The 16,309-nt window shown below is 37.9% G+C and overlaps 1 protein-coding gene across 1 annotated transcript in view; it reads right to left on the bottom strand.

Moving 5' to 3' along the window:
- The window catches only part of LOC110033140 (alpha-aminoadipic semialdehyde synthase), a gene marked incomplete in the record, with an annotated part of 112,360 nt that overhangs the window by 66,141 nt on the left and 29,910 nt on the right, over window positions 1–16,309 (bottom strand). Inside the window, 1 exon segment of the mRNA XM_020737027.1 lies at window positions 222–297. Coding sequence (XP_020592686.1) covers window positions 222–297 — 76 coding nt within the window.

Below are 16,309 nucleotides of genomic sequence, written 5' to 3'. Positions count from 1 at the left end.
TCATTGAGAAGAAACAAAGTGCATAATTATAATAGTGTCGAGACATGGCCGCACTACATGCTTCAGGCGTACAAATGATTATGAATGGTCAAGATGCATGCACATTTGCAGTAAGAAATATCGAAGCAGAATATGTAATGCCTACAATTATAGGCTGAGCATGAATTCACAAATTAAAAAGAAGTTTGTCAGAAATGATGACAATGCTCTGCACAGCATACCTATGATGGATGCATATGGAGCGATTCTTTCATGGAAGACCGGATTATAATGATCTGGATGCGCATAATAATCAACCTACATAGTATGAGAGTCAAAGCACATAAATGTGACGGAGGCATACAGAATAGTAGTTATAGAAACGCCTCACATTCAAACATGTATATCTGACTAGACGATGATACTCATTTATGCTGGGAAGTATAAACAGTTAAACATTAAAGAATTTGAGCAAGTATAACAAAATATGATAGACAGGCACAAAACAAAACAAAACAATGAATAATGTATTGAAATAAAAAAAAATGCAAATAGTCCGCAGTAGAGAAAAAGATGATTGACTTCTAACACTTATTTTTTCTTTGTTTTAAGGGCAAAGCACACTTTACCCTTATATGGTTTACATCATTTGCATTTCACCGTATAAGGAAATGGCTAGTACTGAAGTAATAAGCCAAAATATTCAACCACCGAGGATTGTATATGCTTTTTATAAAGTACAAGTAGGTGACGTGCAAGTGAGGCAAACCATAAGGTGGGAACTGCAGTTTTCCCTTCATTGTTATGTGTCCTTGTGATATGTAGTTTAATTACTTTGACCATGATATTCACACTTGATTGAACTGAATACTTCTTCCTGGCTATGGATTTGTTTAACCTGCAGCTACAATTATTGTAGGTTTAGAGAATTAAGCAGAATACTTTTATTGATATGTGATGTTGGCTTAAATACAGCTTAGTAGAGCTTAGGAAAGAAAAAACACTCCTATCTCCAAGATTACAAGAATCTAATCAAGTAAATTAAAAACAAAAACTCCTATAATTAGCCGTAATAAAAAGAAATACATAAAAAAGAAATTAAATGAAATTAAAAAAAATCCTAATATAACTTCTAGCGCTCTCCCTCCTCTCCCTCAATTTGAAACATATATGTCAATTATGTTCAACTTAGACTTAAAATCAACAAAAAACAGGTGAGGAACATTCTCTGGGAGAATATCAATCAGTGGACAAGTGGATGAGAGAAACGGAACACAAATCTCCTCATAAATGAGTTTCTCCTTGATAAAGTGACGGTCAATCTCCACATGTTTGGTACGATCATGCGATCATGTTGGAATAAAGTGACGGTCAATCTCCACATGTTTGGTACGATCATGTTGGACCGAAATATGAAAAATGTTATCGATGGTTTTATTATCACAAAAAAGCTATAGAGGAATAGTAGCCAACATACGTAACTCACAGAGCATGATGCACAACTAGAGGGTTTCACACACATCCAAAAAAATACAGTGAAACTCAGCTTCAGCACTACTACGGGCAACAACGAACTATTTTTTTACTATTTCAAGTGACAATTTTCCCCACATGAAGGAACAATAGAGGGATGTAAATCGTCAAACATAAGCAGACCCGGTCCAATCAGCAATCGTATAAACCGCAACCGAATGAGAGGTGTGACGAGTGAACAATAAATGCAAAGCCAGTGTGTTGGTCAAATAGTGGAGGATCTGATGAACGGTGGTGAGATGGTGCTCGTAGGGTCATACATAAACTAACTTATGACACGAATGACATGACAAATGTTTGGACATATACGAGCAAGGTAAATAAACTTACCCACGAGATGTTCATCGGAACGAATTGGGAACTTCAAATAATTTATTAATGGGGTCCACAAGAATAGCTACGGGTTTGCAAAGAAGTAGATTATCCTCGGTCAATAAATTCACCATATATTTGCGTTAAGGAAGGCAAATGCCTTAAGAGGACCGAGATACTTCCATGCTTAAGAAATATCGGAGAGAACCCAAGTATTTCATCTCAAAGGACAAAATGAGAATGGCCTTAAAAGACTCGAAGGCTGACAGATAGTTACTTGTGAGCACAATGTCGTCACATAGACGATTAGGATGACAAAACGGTCATCAGACGAATGGCAAGAAAACAACATATGATCAGATTGGGCCTGAGAGAAATCATGACCCACTACAGCTTTTGTAAACTTGTCAAACCAAACTCGTAAGGATTGTTTCAGTCCATAGAGCGACATTTGCAATCGACGCACTTGTCCAAGGAAAGAAAACGAGTAAAATCCGGTGAGACATAAACTTCCTCAGTTAAATCACCATTAAAAAAAAGCATTCTTGACGTCCAAAGTAAGGGTCAATCCAAATTCACGGCTATGGATAACAAAACCCGAACAGTAATTAGTTTAGCAATCGAAACAAATGACTCTTCATAGTTAACCCCATAAATCTGTGAATATCCTTTGGCGACCAACTACGCCTGTTACATTCAAAAGAGTGCTCAGAGTTAAGTTTGGTGATAAGAAACCACTGATTACCCACCGATTACTTTCCCGGAGGAAGATCAACCACCTGCCAAGTATGGTTGCGACGAACACATTTATCTCATCCATGACAGCAACCTCCAGGACGGGTCAGCCAAAGCCACCTCAATAGAAATAATAATCCATCAAGGATGTAGCAATTACTTTGTAGGACAAAGATATGTCATGGAATGAGAAGTATTTTGTCATGGGATAAAAGGATTGAAAAGTTCATTATCGTACACGTTTGTATAACTCAATAGGAAGTTGCAATTCTTCACTCGGATCAAGAGAGTATTGTGTTGGGTTCGTCGGCCAGAGCAGAGTCCATGACCTGTAGAGAGGCAGCGGGCTTGACGAAAGAAGCATTGGAATGAGTCTCAACAAAGGGTATTGTACGATGAGTATAGACATGGAAAGGTGGGGGTTGGCTATGCTGGTGACAAATCCAGCGGTGCCAAATTTGCATCAGGAACAATGGTCGTAGCAATAGGAGAAAAGCTCATCATAGTCGGAAAGAAATAGTGTTTAAAAAATCAAGCTCCCACTGACTTGAGGCAGTGTTAGGCAAGAAGGGGAATTTTTCAAAAAAAGTGATAGTGACATAAATTTTATTGGTGAGAGGATCAAAACACTGATAACCTTTTTGTGTAGTGAAATAGTCGAGTTAGACACATTTAACGGGGATAGTGGAGATCAAGTTTTACTACACGTCAGAGATGTGTTTCGAACAAAAGTTGTGCACCCAAAAAGTTTGGGATCTATTAAAAAGAGGAACTGATTGGTAGGAAAACATGACATCAAGATGAATAATAGAGTCCAAAAGTTATAATTTTTTATGGGAACTCTATTAATGAGATACCCAGTGGTATGGATGACGTCAGTCCAAAAACACTTAGGAACATTATTTTGAAATATAATAGAAAAAATAACTTCGACAAAGTGTATTTCTTCGCATGGTTACCCCGTTTTGTTGAGGGGTATTCATACAGGAACAACAAAGGAAGATGCCCTCACCAACCAAGAGTTCTCCCAATATACAGTCAAACCGAAAGACTTGATAGTACTATTGAATAGGGTAAGAATAAGTCTCCGTTTGGGACAGCTTATTTGATGCGGTGACGTTTTGAAAACGCACCTGACATGTTTGGGTAAACTGCGTTTTGACAGCTTATGCATTTTCAAAATGCCAAAAACAACATTTTCACACCGCACCTATCTAAGTGTGGTGACAACTTTCTGGTAGCAGTCAGACTTTTTCAAAAAAATAAATATTTGTAATAGTCATCGCACCTAGCTTATCAGCAGATTATTCTTAATCAACTTTTCAGCAGATTATTCAATAAGCTGCAGCTGCCCCAAACAAACCCTAAGGAATGAAAATTTTTAAATGTGAGTAGCTCAAATTTATCTTTTAATACATAGACTCAAGTCATCTGAGTGTGATCATCAATTAGAGTAAGGAATCATCATTTATTGGTGTAGCTCGAAGTTCAAGATGCCCACTAAATCACTATGAATAAGTGAAAAAAGGTGGAGTGTCACGATGAGGTGGATCTAGTACACGTTGATGTTTAACTAATTGACAAATTTCACATTTAAAAAAAGATTATTTTTATCAGAAAACATCAAAGGGAACAATTGTTTTAAATAATAAAAGTTGGGATAACCCAAACAACAATGTAAGCATAATTGGACATGCAGTAGAAAGGCAAAAGCTACAACTACGAGATTGAGTGTTGACATCATCAATGTCATTTTCTTAAAAAAAAAATTAGCTCGACTATTCACTTAACAGTTCCAATCATCATTACCGAACAATGATCCTGAAAGAAAAAAATTTTGAAAAAAATAATCTACACAATCAATATCACATGTTAACTTACTGACAGGCAAGATAATACACTTAAGCAAAGGAATGCATAACATGGATTCCAAAGTCAGCCCAGCTGCTAGTGAAACTGACCCTTTACCAGCAATGGAATTAGAGGAGTCGGCAATTTTAATCTTATCTCGACCAGAGCAAGGAGATTACACCGAAAAAAAATGGGAACACTCGGTCATGAGGTCTGTGGCACCTGAATCAATAATCCACAAACCCAAAGAATCAAACTGGCAAGAGCCATAAAGACATTAACATGATGGACATGAGAGGTCGGAGGGGAAGAGAACTAAAACCAAGCAGCTTAATCAAATGTTCCACCTAACTCTTAATAGTCTGGCGAGTAGAAAACGATGAGAGTAGGAGCTCGCAGAACTGTTGTGGATTCAGAGGTCGTAGCAAAAATTTCAGGAACAGTAGATTTGCTTGAAGACTTATTTGTCGGTTTCTTGTGGAGCTTCCTACACTACGGGTATGGTAGGGTTTGTGGAAAAAATCACATGCAGAGTGATTGGCTTGAGATGATGTGGCAGAGTATGGAGTGTTATTGGAGACGAGAGAATGAAGGCTCGGTTAAAGTTGTTAGAGTTGTCGAACATGACAAGTCTCCAACTTTCTTCATGGTGGATCTTGTTGAATGCTTCTCAAGTTGTTAGAAGGAAGAAGATCACAGCCAAGTATAAGGTCACGGAGTTGTTAGAAGGAAGAAGATCACAGCCAAGTATAAGGTCACGGACTTCATCGTGATCCTTGTTTAGACTATCCAGAAATTAAAACATACGATCCTTTTCCAAAATCTTATGAAATGGGGAAAGACCTGCAGCAAAATCCCAATTGTAGTCATAATAGAGATCACATTCCATTCTAAAAGCAACCAAGTTGTTATGTTATTAAGTCACAGTCTTGGATCCCTATTTCGCCTCACGAACCTTATTAGAAACTTCATAGAGTTGTCCAAAATTACCAAAGTCTGAGTAGGTATCGCGAACGGTAGTCCAGAAGGCACTTGCAAACGAAAGAAACAAGTAAGAATAGCCAATAGAGCTCTCCATGGAATTAATAAGCCATGATAACCATGGAGTTCTCTATTTCTCACAATTTGCATATGCTGGGTCACTTCTCGGAGGTTTTTGAATCGTACCCAATAGATGGCCAAATTTATCCCGGCCATTGACGAACAATGAAACAGCTTGAGACTGCTTGAGAAAATTGAAGCCATTAAGTTTATTAGTAATCAGAAAATTGATGGGTTGTTCAGTTCTTCCAGTCTGTAGAGGGATTGAGGAAGATGTCGAACCTCCAATTGAATCAAGCAAAGCGTCGAATGGAAGCTCGAAGGCAAAATAAACAGCCATAGCTCCTACAAAGCCAAAGGAGAGGATTGATCGTCGAGGCATGGAAGGAGTCGGTCGCTACTTCTGGCAACCTGCAAGGAAGTATTTCCAATTGAAGGAGTTTCGGCAAGAGAAGGGACTACAGCAGTGAATTATGACTATAGAGAGTACCAGGAAGAAGGACAAGAGTGAGAAAAAAGACCCACTGGGAGGAGTTCCTTGAAAGTTAGAGGCCTGCAGGGAAGATTTCCAGCAGTTAGAGGCCGGCAGCAAGGAGTTACAACGGCTAGAGGCATGCAAGGAGAAGTTCCTTGAAAAGAATAAGATCCTAGCTATAATACCATGTAGGTTTGGAGAATTGAGCTGAATATTTTTATTGTTATAAAATATTAGTTTAAATACAACTTAATAGAATCCTAACATAGGAAATAAACAACACTCATTTCCAAGATTAAACGAATCAAATCAAATAAACTAAAAACAGAAACTCCTATAATTAGTTGAAAAATAAAAAGAAAAATATAAATAATAAATAAGAAGAAAAAAATAGAAAATAATAGGAAACAAAAAAATACTAATTTATCTTCTGACAATCACAAATTTCAAGTTACATATTGTGAAGTACAAGTTATATTCAAATCATTCAAGGGACAAGTGTTCAGCTTAACGTGAATGATGGAAGCTACTAAACACGATTTTTTTAGTGGAGCAGTATTGTAGCTAATGCAGCATAAACTTGGAATAATCTATTTGAGAGTTCCAAACTTTATGGACATTGGTGCATTTCATTTTACATTGAAAAGCACAACTAAGGTTAAAATTACATGCATTCAAACACAAAGACAATTTTTGAATAAAGTACGGATCAAAATAACCAATGTTCGATATGACTTATTTTCCTATTTGGTCTTTGGAAGACTTGAAGAGGTCTAGCAGGTTGTCTAGGAGTGTTAACCATAGAATTTGCTATAGAAGGCCTATTGTGCTACTCAAGTGAGCTAGCCAGTTGAAATGATAAGTCAAGCTAATTATCTGAGTTCCTGGCCGAGCTATCTTCGACTAATTGCTTGGTCGATTATCTAGTTGAGTTGTTGTAACAAGCTAGCTAGTTGAACCGTCAATGTTGAACTTGGTTCATATTGTTTGTGACCAATTATGTATATAACCAAAATTTATTTGAAATTTTATTAGGCTATAAACATGTCAACCACTACAGTCATGAAAGATTGGGTCTAAGGATAAAGATTCGGTCCAAGAAGAGAAAATATGTTTATTAAAGGTTTCAAAAGCCATATACAAAAACAAGACAACAATTTGGTCAAATCTATGAGTGCTTGGTTCTCAATTTATAAAAATACACACATATTGCAATTGCTCAATTTTCATCATAATTGTACATTACATTCAAACAAATTATGATGCATTTACATCATACACTTACATAACTTGTGAAGCAATTATGAGATGCATTTGAATATATTTCTAAGTCGTATTTCATATCTAGCTTGTGATGCATGTTTATGAGTAGAAAATACATGAAGTTTATTATTTACACAAATATCTTGTCACTAGGATACACTGAAATACTTGATTTAAAATATTTTAAGAAAGTCTTATGTCCACTAGTTAGTTTGTGGTGTGGATTTGATGGCATGAGTATCAATTTAAGTTCTTATTCAAAATTTAAGTAAGATTAATTTTCTTGAATTTCATCCACTATTTTTAGAATTTTAAATGTTCAATGAGAAGTTCTTGTTCATATATGTATGTGAACTCTAGGGTTTCATGTATGTTCCTTAGTAAATCCTTATCTTTATACATGCTTGCTTGTATGTTTATTCCTTTCATCTCATTTAGTAAGATGTGTAAAATGTTGAAATATTTATTGTAGAGCCTTATGTATACTCATTAGCCAGCTATCAAGCTTGAGTTGTCCCATTCTGTTTTCAATTTCTTATCATTTATGTTTTTTATAGATTTTTCAATGTGATATATTGCATTTGAAGTACTCATTGATACAACAACATCAACAAGTCATTACCCCACTAAGTGGAGTAGGCTACATGAATCATTTCCCTCCATTGCGTCCTATTGAGTGTCATTTTTTCATTTGTTTTTAATAATTAAGTTTATTATATTTTTATACAATATGCCCAAGTCTTTCTCGGTCTACCTCTGTCTTTCTTATCTTTCTTAACATAAGTCTCGAATCTAAACATCTACTCTTCTAACAGGATCATCAAATGATCAACGTTTAATGTGACCAAACCATCTAAGACGACTATCTAGTTTGTCTGCCACTGGAGCTACACCAACCCTATCAAAGATATATTCATTTCACATTTCGTATCTACGTTTCAAGCCACTCATCCACCTAAGCATGCTCATCTCGGCAACACTTAACTTTGTTTTAAGCTTCACTTTTAAAGGACAACATGTTGCATCATAGAGCATTGCAGGTCTCACCATCATCTTATAAAATTTTTCTTCAAGTCTGAGCGGTACTTTTCTATCACACAATAGGCCTGACACATTCCTTCACTTCAACCAGCTGACTTGAATTCTACTAATAGCATCCCCATCTATATCACTATCACTATGAACAATAGACCTGATAATGATTTTATCACCCATAGTTACAACTCTGTCACTAGAGTTACAACTACTATAATTACATTCCATATATTCAGTTTTAGTTCTACTTAAATGGAGGCCTTTAAACTCCAATGTAGACCTCCATAATTAAAAGTTTTTCCTAAACTCTCCCTAGTCTTATCCACAAGAAAGATATCATCAACAAAAAGCATACACCAAATTACATGTTCCTGTAAATGTCCAGTAAGAGCATCCATAACTAAAGCAAAAAGATATGAGCTTAAAGTCAATCCCCGGTGAAATCCAACTGAAATAGGAAAATATTTAGTCAATCCTCCTTCTAATCGATCACAAGTAACAGCTCTAGCTTACATATCTTTCATGACTTGAATATAAGTCATATCAACACCTTTCTTCTCCAGCACTCTCCAGCAGATTTCTCTTGGAACCTTATCGTAAGCTTTTTCTAAATCAATAAAAATCATATGTACATCCTCCTTATTCTCTCTATACTTCTCCATAAATCTCTCAAAAAATGTATAGCTTCCATAGTAGACCCGCCCAACATAAATCCAAACTGATTATGAGAACTGATTATGAGAAATCGTTGTAGAGAAATCGTTGTAGCATGTCTTAACCTATGTTCAATTACCCTCATCTATAATTTTAAAGTATGACACATCAATTTAATTCCTCGATGACTTTTACTCTTGCGCATCCCCTTTATTCTTAAAAATGAGAACCAAAATACTATTCCTCCACTCCCAAGGCATCATTTTAGTTTTAAAATAATTTTAAATAGTTTAGTAAGCCAAAAGAACTCATAAATCTCTTAAATAATTTCACACTACAATTGGAAATATTAAAGAGTTTAGTAAGTCAATAAACTCTCAAATCTCCTAAATATTTTCACACTTCAATTTGAATATCATCAGGTCCTACTGATTTTCCACCTTTGATTTTCTTTAAAGTCTCCTCAATTTTATTTTCACTAATGCGACAATAAAAAAAATATTTTATTATTATTAATAATATTAAGATCACTAAGTTTGATCATATTTTTAAAATCTTTATTGAAAAGTTTATTAAAATAGCTCACGCACCAAGGTTGAATATCTTTTTTACAAAAAAAAAATTTCATTTTCATTTTAAATACATTTTACTTGAGTTAAATCATTACTTTTCTTCTCTTGATTTGGCAAGTTTGTACATATATTTTTCATCATCTTTAATATCTAATCTATTATAAAGATAACTAAAAACCAAATTTAGTAGTTTAGTTTTTATTAAAATTCTATGAATATATTTTCATTTTAGACATGTTACTTAATCTAGATATCATTTTTTTAGTTAAAAAAATTTTTTGCAGCCTCCCAACATCTTCATATGAGGGTGTTGAGTTTGCCACCTACACTAATAAAGACGCGTATGAGTGGAGCAAACACTACGTTTGATATTTCCTCCACCATATCAAGAAAAAAGTTGCATGATTCACCAAAGCAAAGATAAGTATGCTTTCCCTAATCCGTAAAAGAAGACACATAAAGGTACTTAATATTAGCAGTTTGGAATCTTCTTCCCCGCCGCCACATTAAGGAAAGTCATTGGGACAAACACCTTGCAATCAAGATTTTAGAAGTTTTAGGGCAGAAAAATAATGAGATTGACGAGATATAAACACATTTTTTTACCTTTTTTCTATTGTCATAGAGAGAGAGAGAGTGGGTAGTTGTAGACAATTGGGTGGTTTGATGTCATCTGTAACTGCGTCACCAACGATGGACGGTAGCAAGAGACAGTTTTATTGTTTGGAGTCCATGAGAGATGGTGGCTGTGTTTAGGGAGCCAAGCTGGTGGGATTGAGTCATCTAGTAGCTGTGATATCCTTTTTTATATTCTGCTAGACATCTGGGTGGTTTGTCATCTGTAGGGGGTGTTCGCCTGTTGGAAGGATTTGGGTCAGTAGGATTTAGTAAATCCAAATTTATTAAATCGACCCTCGCTAGTCCAGATTTGACATGAATGGAAGGTGAAATTCGAACAATAAATTTAAAATTTTATAAATTCATGGAACTTGCACCAACAATGGAACTGTGGCAGGAGAAAGTTTTGAAGTTTAGAGGGCAGGAGAGGTAGTGGCTGTGTTCAGGGAGCCAAGCAGGTGGGATTGAAGCACCTAGAAGCTGTTGCGTGAGAAGAAAGAGAGTTGCGTTCTACTGAGAGATAAGAATCGGTGGAGCGTCTAGTTTGTGAGGCAAAAATTGATGGCCTCAATTTGAGAGAGAAGGGTCTAAATCAAAGAGTGAGAGGGCGGGCTTCAGTAGTCCAGCAGCTTGGGATGTTCTCCTATATGTGAATGGGAGAGCATAGGGCTAGAATGGGGCTTCGAGTGTTGTAGAGAGAGGCGTGGATTGGGATTCATGTAGGGAGGAGGAGCAACTTGGTAGGGGACAGATCGAGCGCGGGTCTTTTGGGTTGGGAAGCTTGCAATTTGAGGAGATAGAGTGGGCGCTTACAGGTTGGGCAAGTGAGCGTGGAGTTAGGGGAGAAGAGAGTGAGCGGCATTGCAAAGGATAGACAAGCCGGAGGTTTTGAATGCTACGCACGTGACTGAGGAGCACACGCATTACCCAATTTCGCAAGATAAGGCAGACGTGGATTCCGGAAAATAAGAAGCGATGTTAAATTTTGACTTCTTTTAATAATAATAAAATTTATGAATAATTACATACAGAGCACAAGAAACATTGCTATTTGGAAATCAAACACCTAAGTGATTTTTTTAAACTATGAAACTGATGCATTTATGTGTGCCACGATCAAAGTATTGTGAATTTGTTAAAAATAAATAATATGAGTTGGGATTTTATCATAGCCTTTGATTTTTTAGTGAGATTTTGAAAATTGGATGAAAAAGTGTGCTTGAATTGTAAATAGCAATGTTTGAGGTGCCATATATATAATCGCCCCTAAAACTTATACTTAAATTATATTAATCCATAGTTCCATTCCTTATGACTTATCTGTGTACATCTGCCCATTTTCATGCTATGCATGTAGTTGTGTTGCCTGGAAATGCATGCAAATTTGTATTTTGCTCTCATGATGTTGATGATTCATTGACTTAAGTTATTTTGAATACTTAGGTCAAGTCCGTTTTTTAAATAGAGAATGTTCGAGTGACTTCAAAGATATTTGGGACATTTCAATTCTTATTGGCATGAGGTGATATCGATCGATCGTCAATGTGACACGGATCAAAGTCCATTTTGCGAACAAATAAAGTTTCACTGATTTCAACTACAATTAAGATAATTCAGACCCATTCGTGTTGTCACATCTACAGTCCAAAATTGTCATGCTTGAGATTCAATTGATTCACGACACAATTTCATTGCTCAAATCTTACCAACAATGTTCTTTTGTTGAATATGGGTTGCTTCAAGTGAAGTTGGATAGATTTTCCATCTTTTGTGTAAGTCTCAATTAAGGTAGACATCCTTCTTAGGCTATTGTACTATTTCAGGCTCATTTATGAAGTCTGTTTTAAAAACAAATCATGTTTAAATTATTTTGGTTGCAATTGAAGCGATTTGAACTCAATCTATGAGATATTTGTCCACAGTTCTTTATCATTGTGTCACATCAGGTTATGTCATAGTGTGGAGGTACTAAATAGGTTAATAGTCAATAGCACTATATTTTTCTTTTCTCAATCCAAAATACTACTACTATGGCAAAAAAAACATAGATGTTGAATTCAGATTTGCTCTATGAGAGATGCCCAAAGAACAAAGCGGTAGGAATTGAGGAGAGGAAGAGAAGAAGCGAGAGAGGGGAGAGATCAGCAACTTTCCCCTCTGAGGCAAAAAAGAACACTCTCAGGCTTTTGTGACCTTTTTTTATATATCGAATATCGAGGTTAGAAGGAGACAGGGAAGAAGGGGCGGGGGAAAGAGACTTTCTACAGAAGAAGGGCCTAGAGAGAAGAGTCAAAAACCCCTAACACATGATTTGATTCCCCTATCTATAGAAGATGTACAAAATGTAAACTTACTTATCCCTACTTTGGAGTGGTTGTACAAGGTATTCTGGTCTTTTGGCATGCCTAGACCATTTGCTCGATAGGTCCTTGGGTCGGCCGACTAAGTTGGCATTGGTCGGCTTTTGTTTCTGAGAATCTGGTTGATTCTTGAGTCGGATGGCCAGTCGGTTTTCAAGCAGCTGATCGACTTTCCTAATTATTTTTCATTAACGGTCTTTCAGTGATCATTGGGAGAGATGTTAAGAGAGCTTAGCACTGATACTCATGAGATTGTTGAACGTGCTAGACCTTTGTCCGGTCGTTTCCTTCAAAATAATCAGCACAGGTGTCTCTCCTGTTGGCTTGGGTGGCCCTTCAATGGGCTAAACTTGCTTTTGGTCGGTGGGCAACCCTTCAGTCGGTTGGGTTAGCAATCAATTGGTCTAATTCGTGAAGTCATGTGATTTTCTGTCTGAGGGAACCTAGTCATATCTTCTTTGATCATGAACCATTTCGTACTGACACATTTTTTGTGTACATATTTAGTTCCTCATTTTTTCTTGCTTATTGATAGTGAAAGCTGCTATAAGAATAAGATAATTTTTAAAGGAAAAATGAATCTTTACAATCATAGTTTAATGCAATAAGTAATCTCCCCGAGATTTTATGTGCATGACCCTTACAAATAAGGTGTAGTGAATTGTTCTCAACATTCTGCGTTTGTCACTCCTTGCAATCGCTCGACTTTTGAAGACATTAGGATGGAGAAAAAAATCAGATCCATCGCCCAAACCCATGGACTGGGATAAGATTTTGGCCGATCTTGGGGTGAAGAAACACTACCGCCTGGAGGGTGAACCAAAGAAAAAGTGGGAGAAGAAACTTGTCAAGAAGCCGAAATGTCCGAGAGGGTTGAGCAGAAGGAATTGTTGGATTCGATCTGATAAGTTCCAGAGAAGAGTCGACCCAATGCTAGGAAGGAACTGGTGGTTTCGACGCTAGTCTGACGACTAAGGGTCTAGTTGTGGCCTTGAGTCGACTAGAAACTGCTAGTGTTGCTCAACTAGTCGAACAAGGAACCAGTGGTGGTAAAGAGCCGATCGAGATGAAAGGAGCTGCTAGTGTTCTCTTGTTGTTGAATGGGAGCAGACTGTCAGCGACCTGGTCCGAGATGGAGATGATTCTGAGTACGAATGTTTTATCTTTCATAGGATTTTTTAGATTTTTCTCTTTTATCAGTTGTCTCTTGAAACAGATGAGGATGTCCCGGTCAAGGGTTTGCCTTCTACTGGTGTTGGCGTTGATCCAGCTATGACACGGCTTATGCACAATAGGTGTCAGCTGGGAGCGAGGAAAACGTAGTCAACTTCTCGGTCGGCCCCGTCAAAGTCCACAAGGAAGTGGCACTGGGACGCAGGATGTCCCCAAGGGTGTCGACCCGCCTCTAGAATGAAGTGGAGGTCACTCTAGCTTGAATAGCTGAGGCTAGGCGTGGAGGATCTCCACGAGGTGATAGTTTGATTAGAGGAAATTCGAGGGTAGACCTTCATTCTTCGCCAGAATGTGTTCGAAATTCGAGAGGATGTGTATGTGCAGAGGGCCACTCTGAGGCCGACTGAGCAAATCAGTTCAAGCTTGGTGGGAAGATGTTGTACAGGAGGTTGGTTAAGAAGGGTTTTGTATCGGCCGAGGAGTCGAAAGACCAATTTGTAAAGTACATTCTGTCAGACTAGAGTATGAGTGTAATCATTTAACGTTTTCATAATAAAAATTTATTTTATTTTCTTCTTAATTTTTGTGTTGATATGACATTTTTTTATTAACATTTTCATACGACAGTTTCTCTCCATATCCTTATAACTTGGGACTGAACGTGCTTTTTTACGCTTATGTTGTTTTTTACTGTACCTCTCTGTCGCTCAATTTATCATTTCTTTGCTAGGGTTTTCTACTTGTTTTCGGATGGCTCCGAAACGTACTCAGCAAACATTTGGATTGGTGGCGGCGACCAAGCAGCCAGTTTTGTCTCATTTGAAGGTGGCCTTTGTGGAGGAGGTTTTCATTTTCGGCCCGACAATCAAATTTTGAGTCACTCGCCCAGACGAAAGGACTACTGATCGATTCGAAGATGACTTGGTAATTTATAAGAATCGGTTGAGGTATGGTCTGCAACTACCTCTCAGTCAAAAGCTTTGGACGATCTTCAATCATTACAGCATTATTTCAACGAAAATCAAGTTGAACTCCATGGCGGCCATCATGGCCTATGTAGTCCTTTTTCGGCGCAATAAGATTTCTTGGTCAACTAACCTATTCAGTCACATACTCTTTCCTGGAAAAGGTCAATGGCTATGTTCGGTTTGGCGCAGCCAGCTAATTCCAGTTCTCGAGTTTGGAAAATAAAGTGAAGTACTAGAAGTTGAGGTTCTTCGTTGCCTGGTCCTCTTCGAGATGGGGGATCCAGACCGTCTTGATTGGAGGCACCTTAAAGAGAAAGAAGGGGGTGGACTAGTCCCGCATCGTGGATATATACTGAACCGACAATTGTTAATAGCTCCCACTCTCCAGGCGAGTTCAGTCTGATGAGGGTGGAAATGAGGGTCGCCTCTAATGCATAGGAAATGAAACGGAAGGTGGTTGTTGCTGCACAAACCACTCAAAAGACAGAAAAAGTCGAGGCGCGAGAGAAATTGGTTCCTGCCAAGAGACAGTCGGGGAAAGGTTGATGGGCGCTCGCGGCTACGGAAGCACTGAAGGTTCTTATTTTATTTTTTCTATCGCTGCAACTACTATAGTGATCCAGAGAGTGTCAACTGGTGAACTAACCATTGAAAAGAGAAGACCCTCGATTTTTACTAACGCCTATCTGTTTGGTGCAGCTCCTTCGGTCACAGATTGGCAAGAACCAGAAGGGTCGTCCAGTTCCTCAAAAGAGATCGAAGCTGAAGAGGAAGTTCAATAGAGATGAAGATGGGATAGGCTTCCCCTCATCCCGATACTGCAACAATCATTGGTTTGTCTGCTCAGAGCAAAGTTAATTGGTCTTCTCCCACTACTCAGACAAGTCAGAGACCAAACCCAAAACATCTTTCCAAGAAAAGAAGTACGTCACGACAAGAAAGGGAGCCTACCTTTGGATCGACCCCACCAACCCTATCATTTCAAAAGAAGAGAAAGGCTTCAGCAAATCGAGTCCCTTCTCGAGAAAAGGGAGTGCAGGTGTAGACTAGCTCTGATGTTGCAATCGACAAGAAGGTGGACTGGAATATTGTTCCTCTTCGGCAAAAGATTATCTGTCCACATTTGTGGAAGTAATCTAGTCTCAAGCCTTTGCCAAGTATCTCAGCGCGCTCAAGCATCCAGAGCTCTACCGGAAGAAAGGCCACTAACGCATAGTGTGGGAGGCTTTCCACCTTCAATCAATGGCTCTTGACCGAGCAGAATCAAAATAGGCTGCCACCACAACGAAGGCTGAGACTTCGGTAATGTTTATGAAGGTCGAGAAGCATATGATGGTGGCCAAGAAAAGCTTGAGGCAGCAAAGAATGAGAACTCCACTCTGTCGGAGCTTCGGTCAGTCGCCCAACAACAAAATTTGATGCTATAGAAGAAAATGATGACCATGAAGACCGATGAAGACTTCTTTGAGATGCTCCCTTCTCATCTGTGACAGGTATTTTGAATGAGCAGCTTCAGGTTGGCACTGTCACAACGATCGACAAATTCATTAGGTCGAATCTTGTGGACCCTAAGTTTGCTAACTTAAAGGAATTTGTTGGTCTATACCAAGTTCCGAGGGATCTACAGGAAAGGACTAGGATTTTGGAGGTGACGGAGGTTCGTCAACTCTGAACTCCGGTTAGCCTCCAACACTTACAAAAATATTTTTAGCTAAAAAACTTTGTAAATTATATATATAT

The sequence above is a fragment of the Phalaenopsis equestris genome, unplaced genomic scaffold, assembly GCF_001263595.1.
Source record: "Phalaenopsis equestris unplaced genomic scaffold, ASM126359v1 Scaffold001097, whole genome shotgun sequence".
Taxonomy (NCBI): domain Eukaryota; kingdom Viridiplantae; phylum Streptophyta; class Magnoliopsida; order Asparagales; family Orchidaceae; genus Phalaenopsis; species Phalaenopsis equestris.
This window is presented reverse-complemented; position numbering and strand designations above follow the sequence as displayed.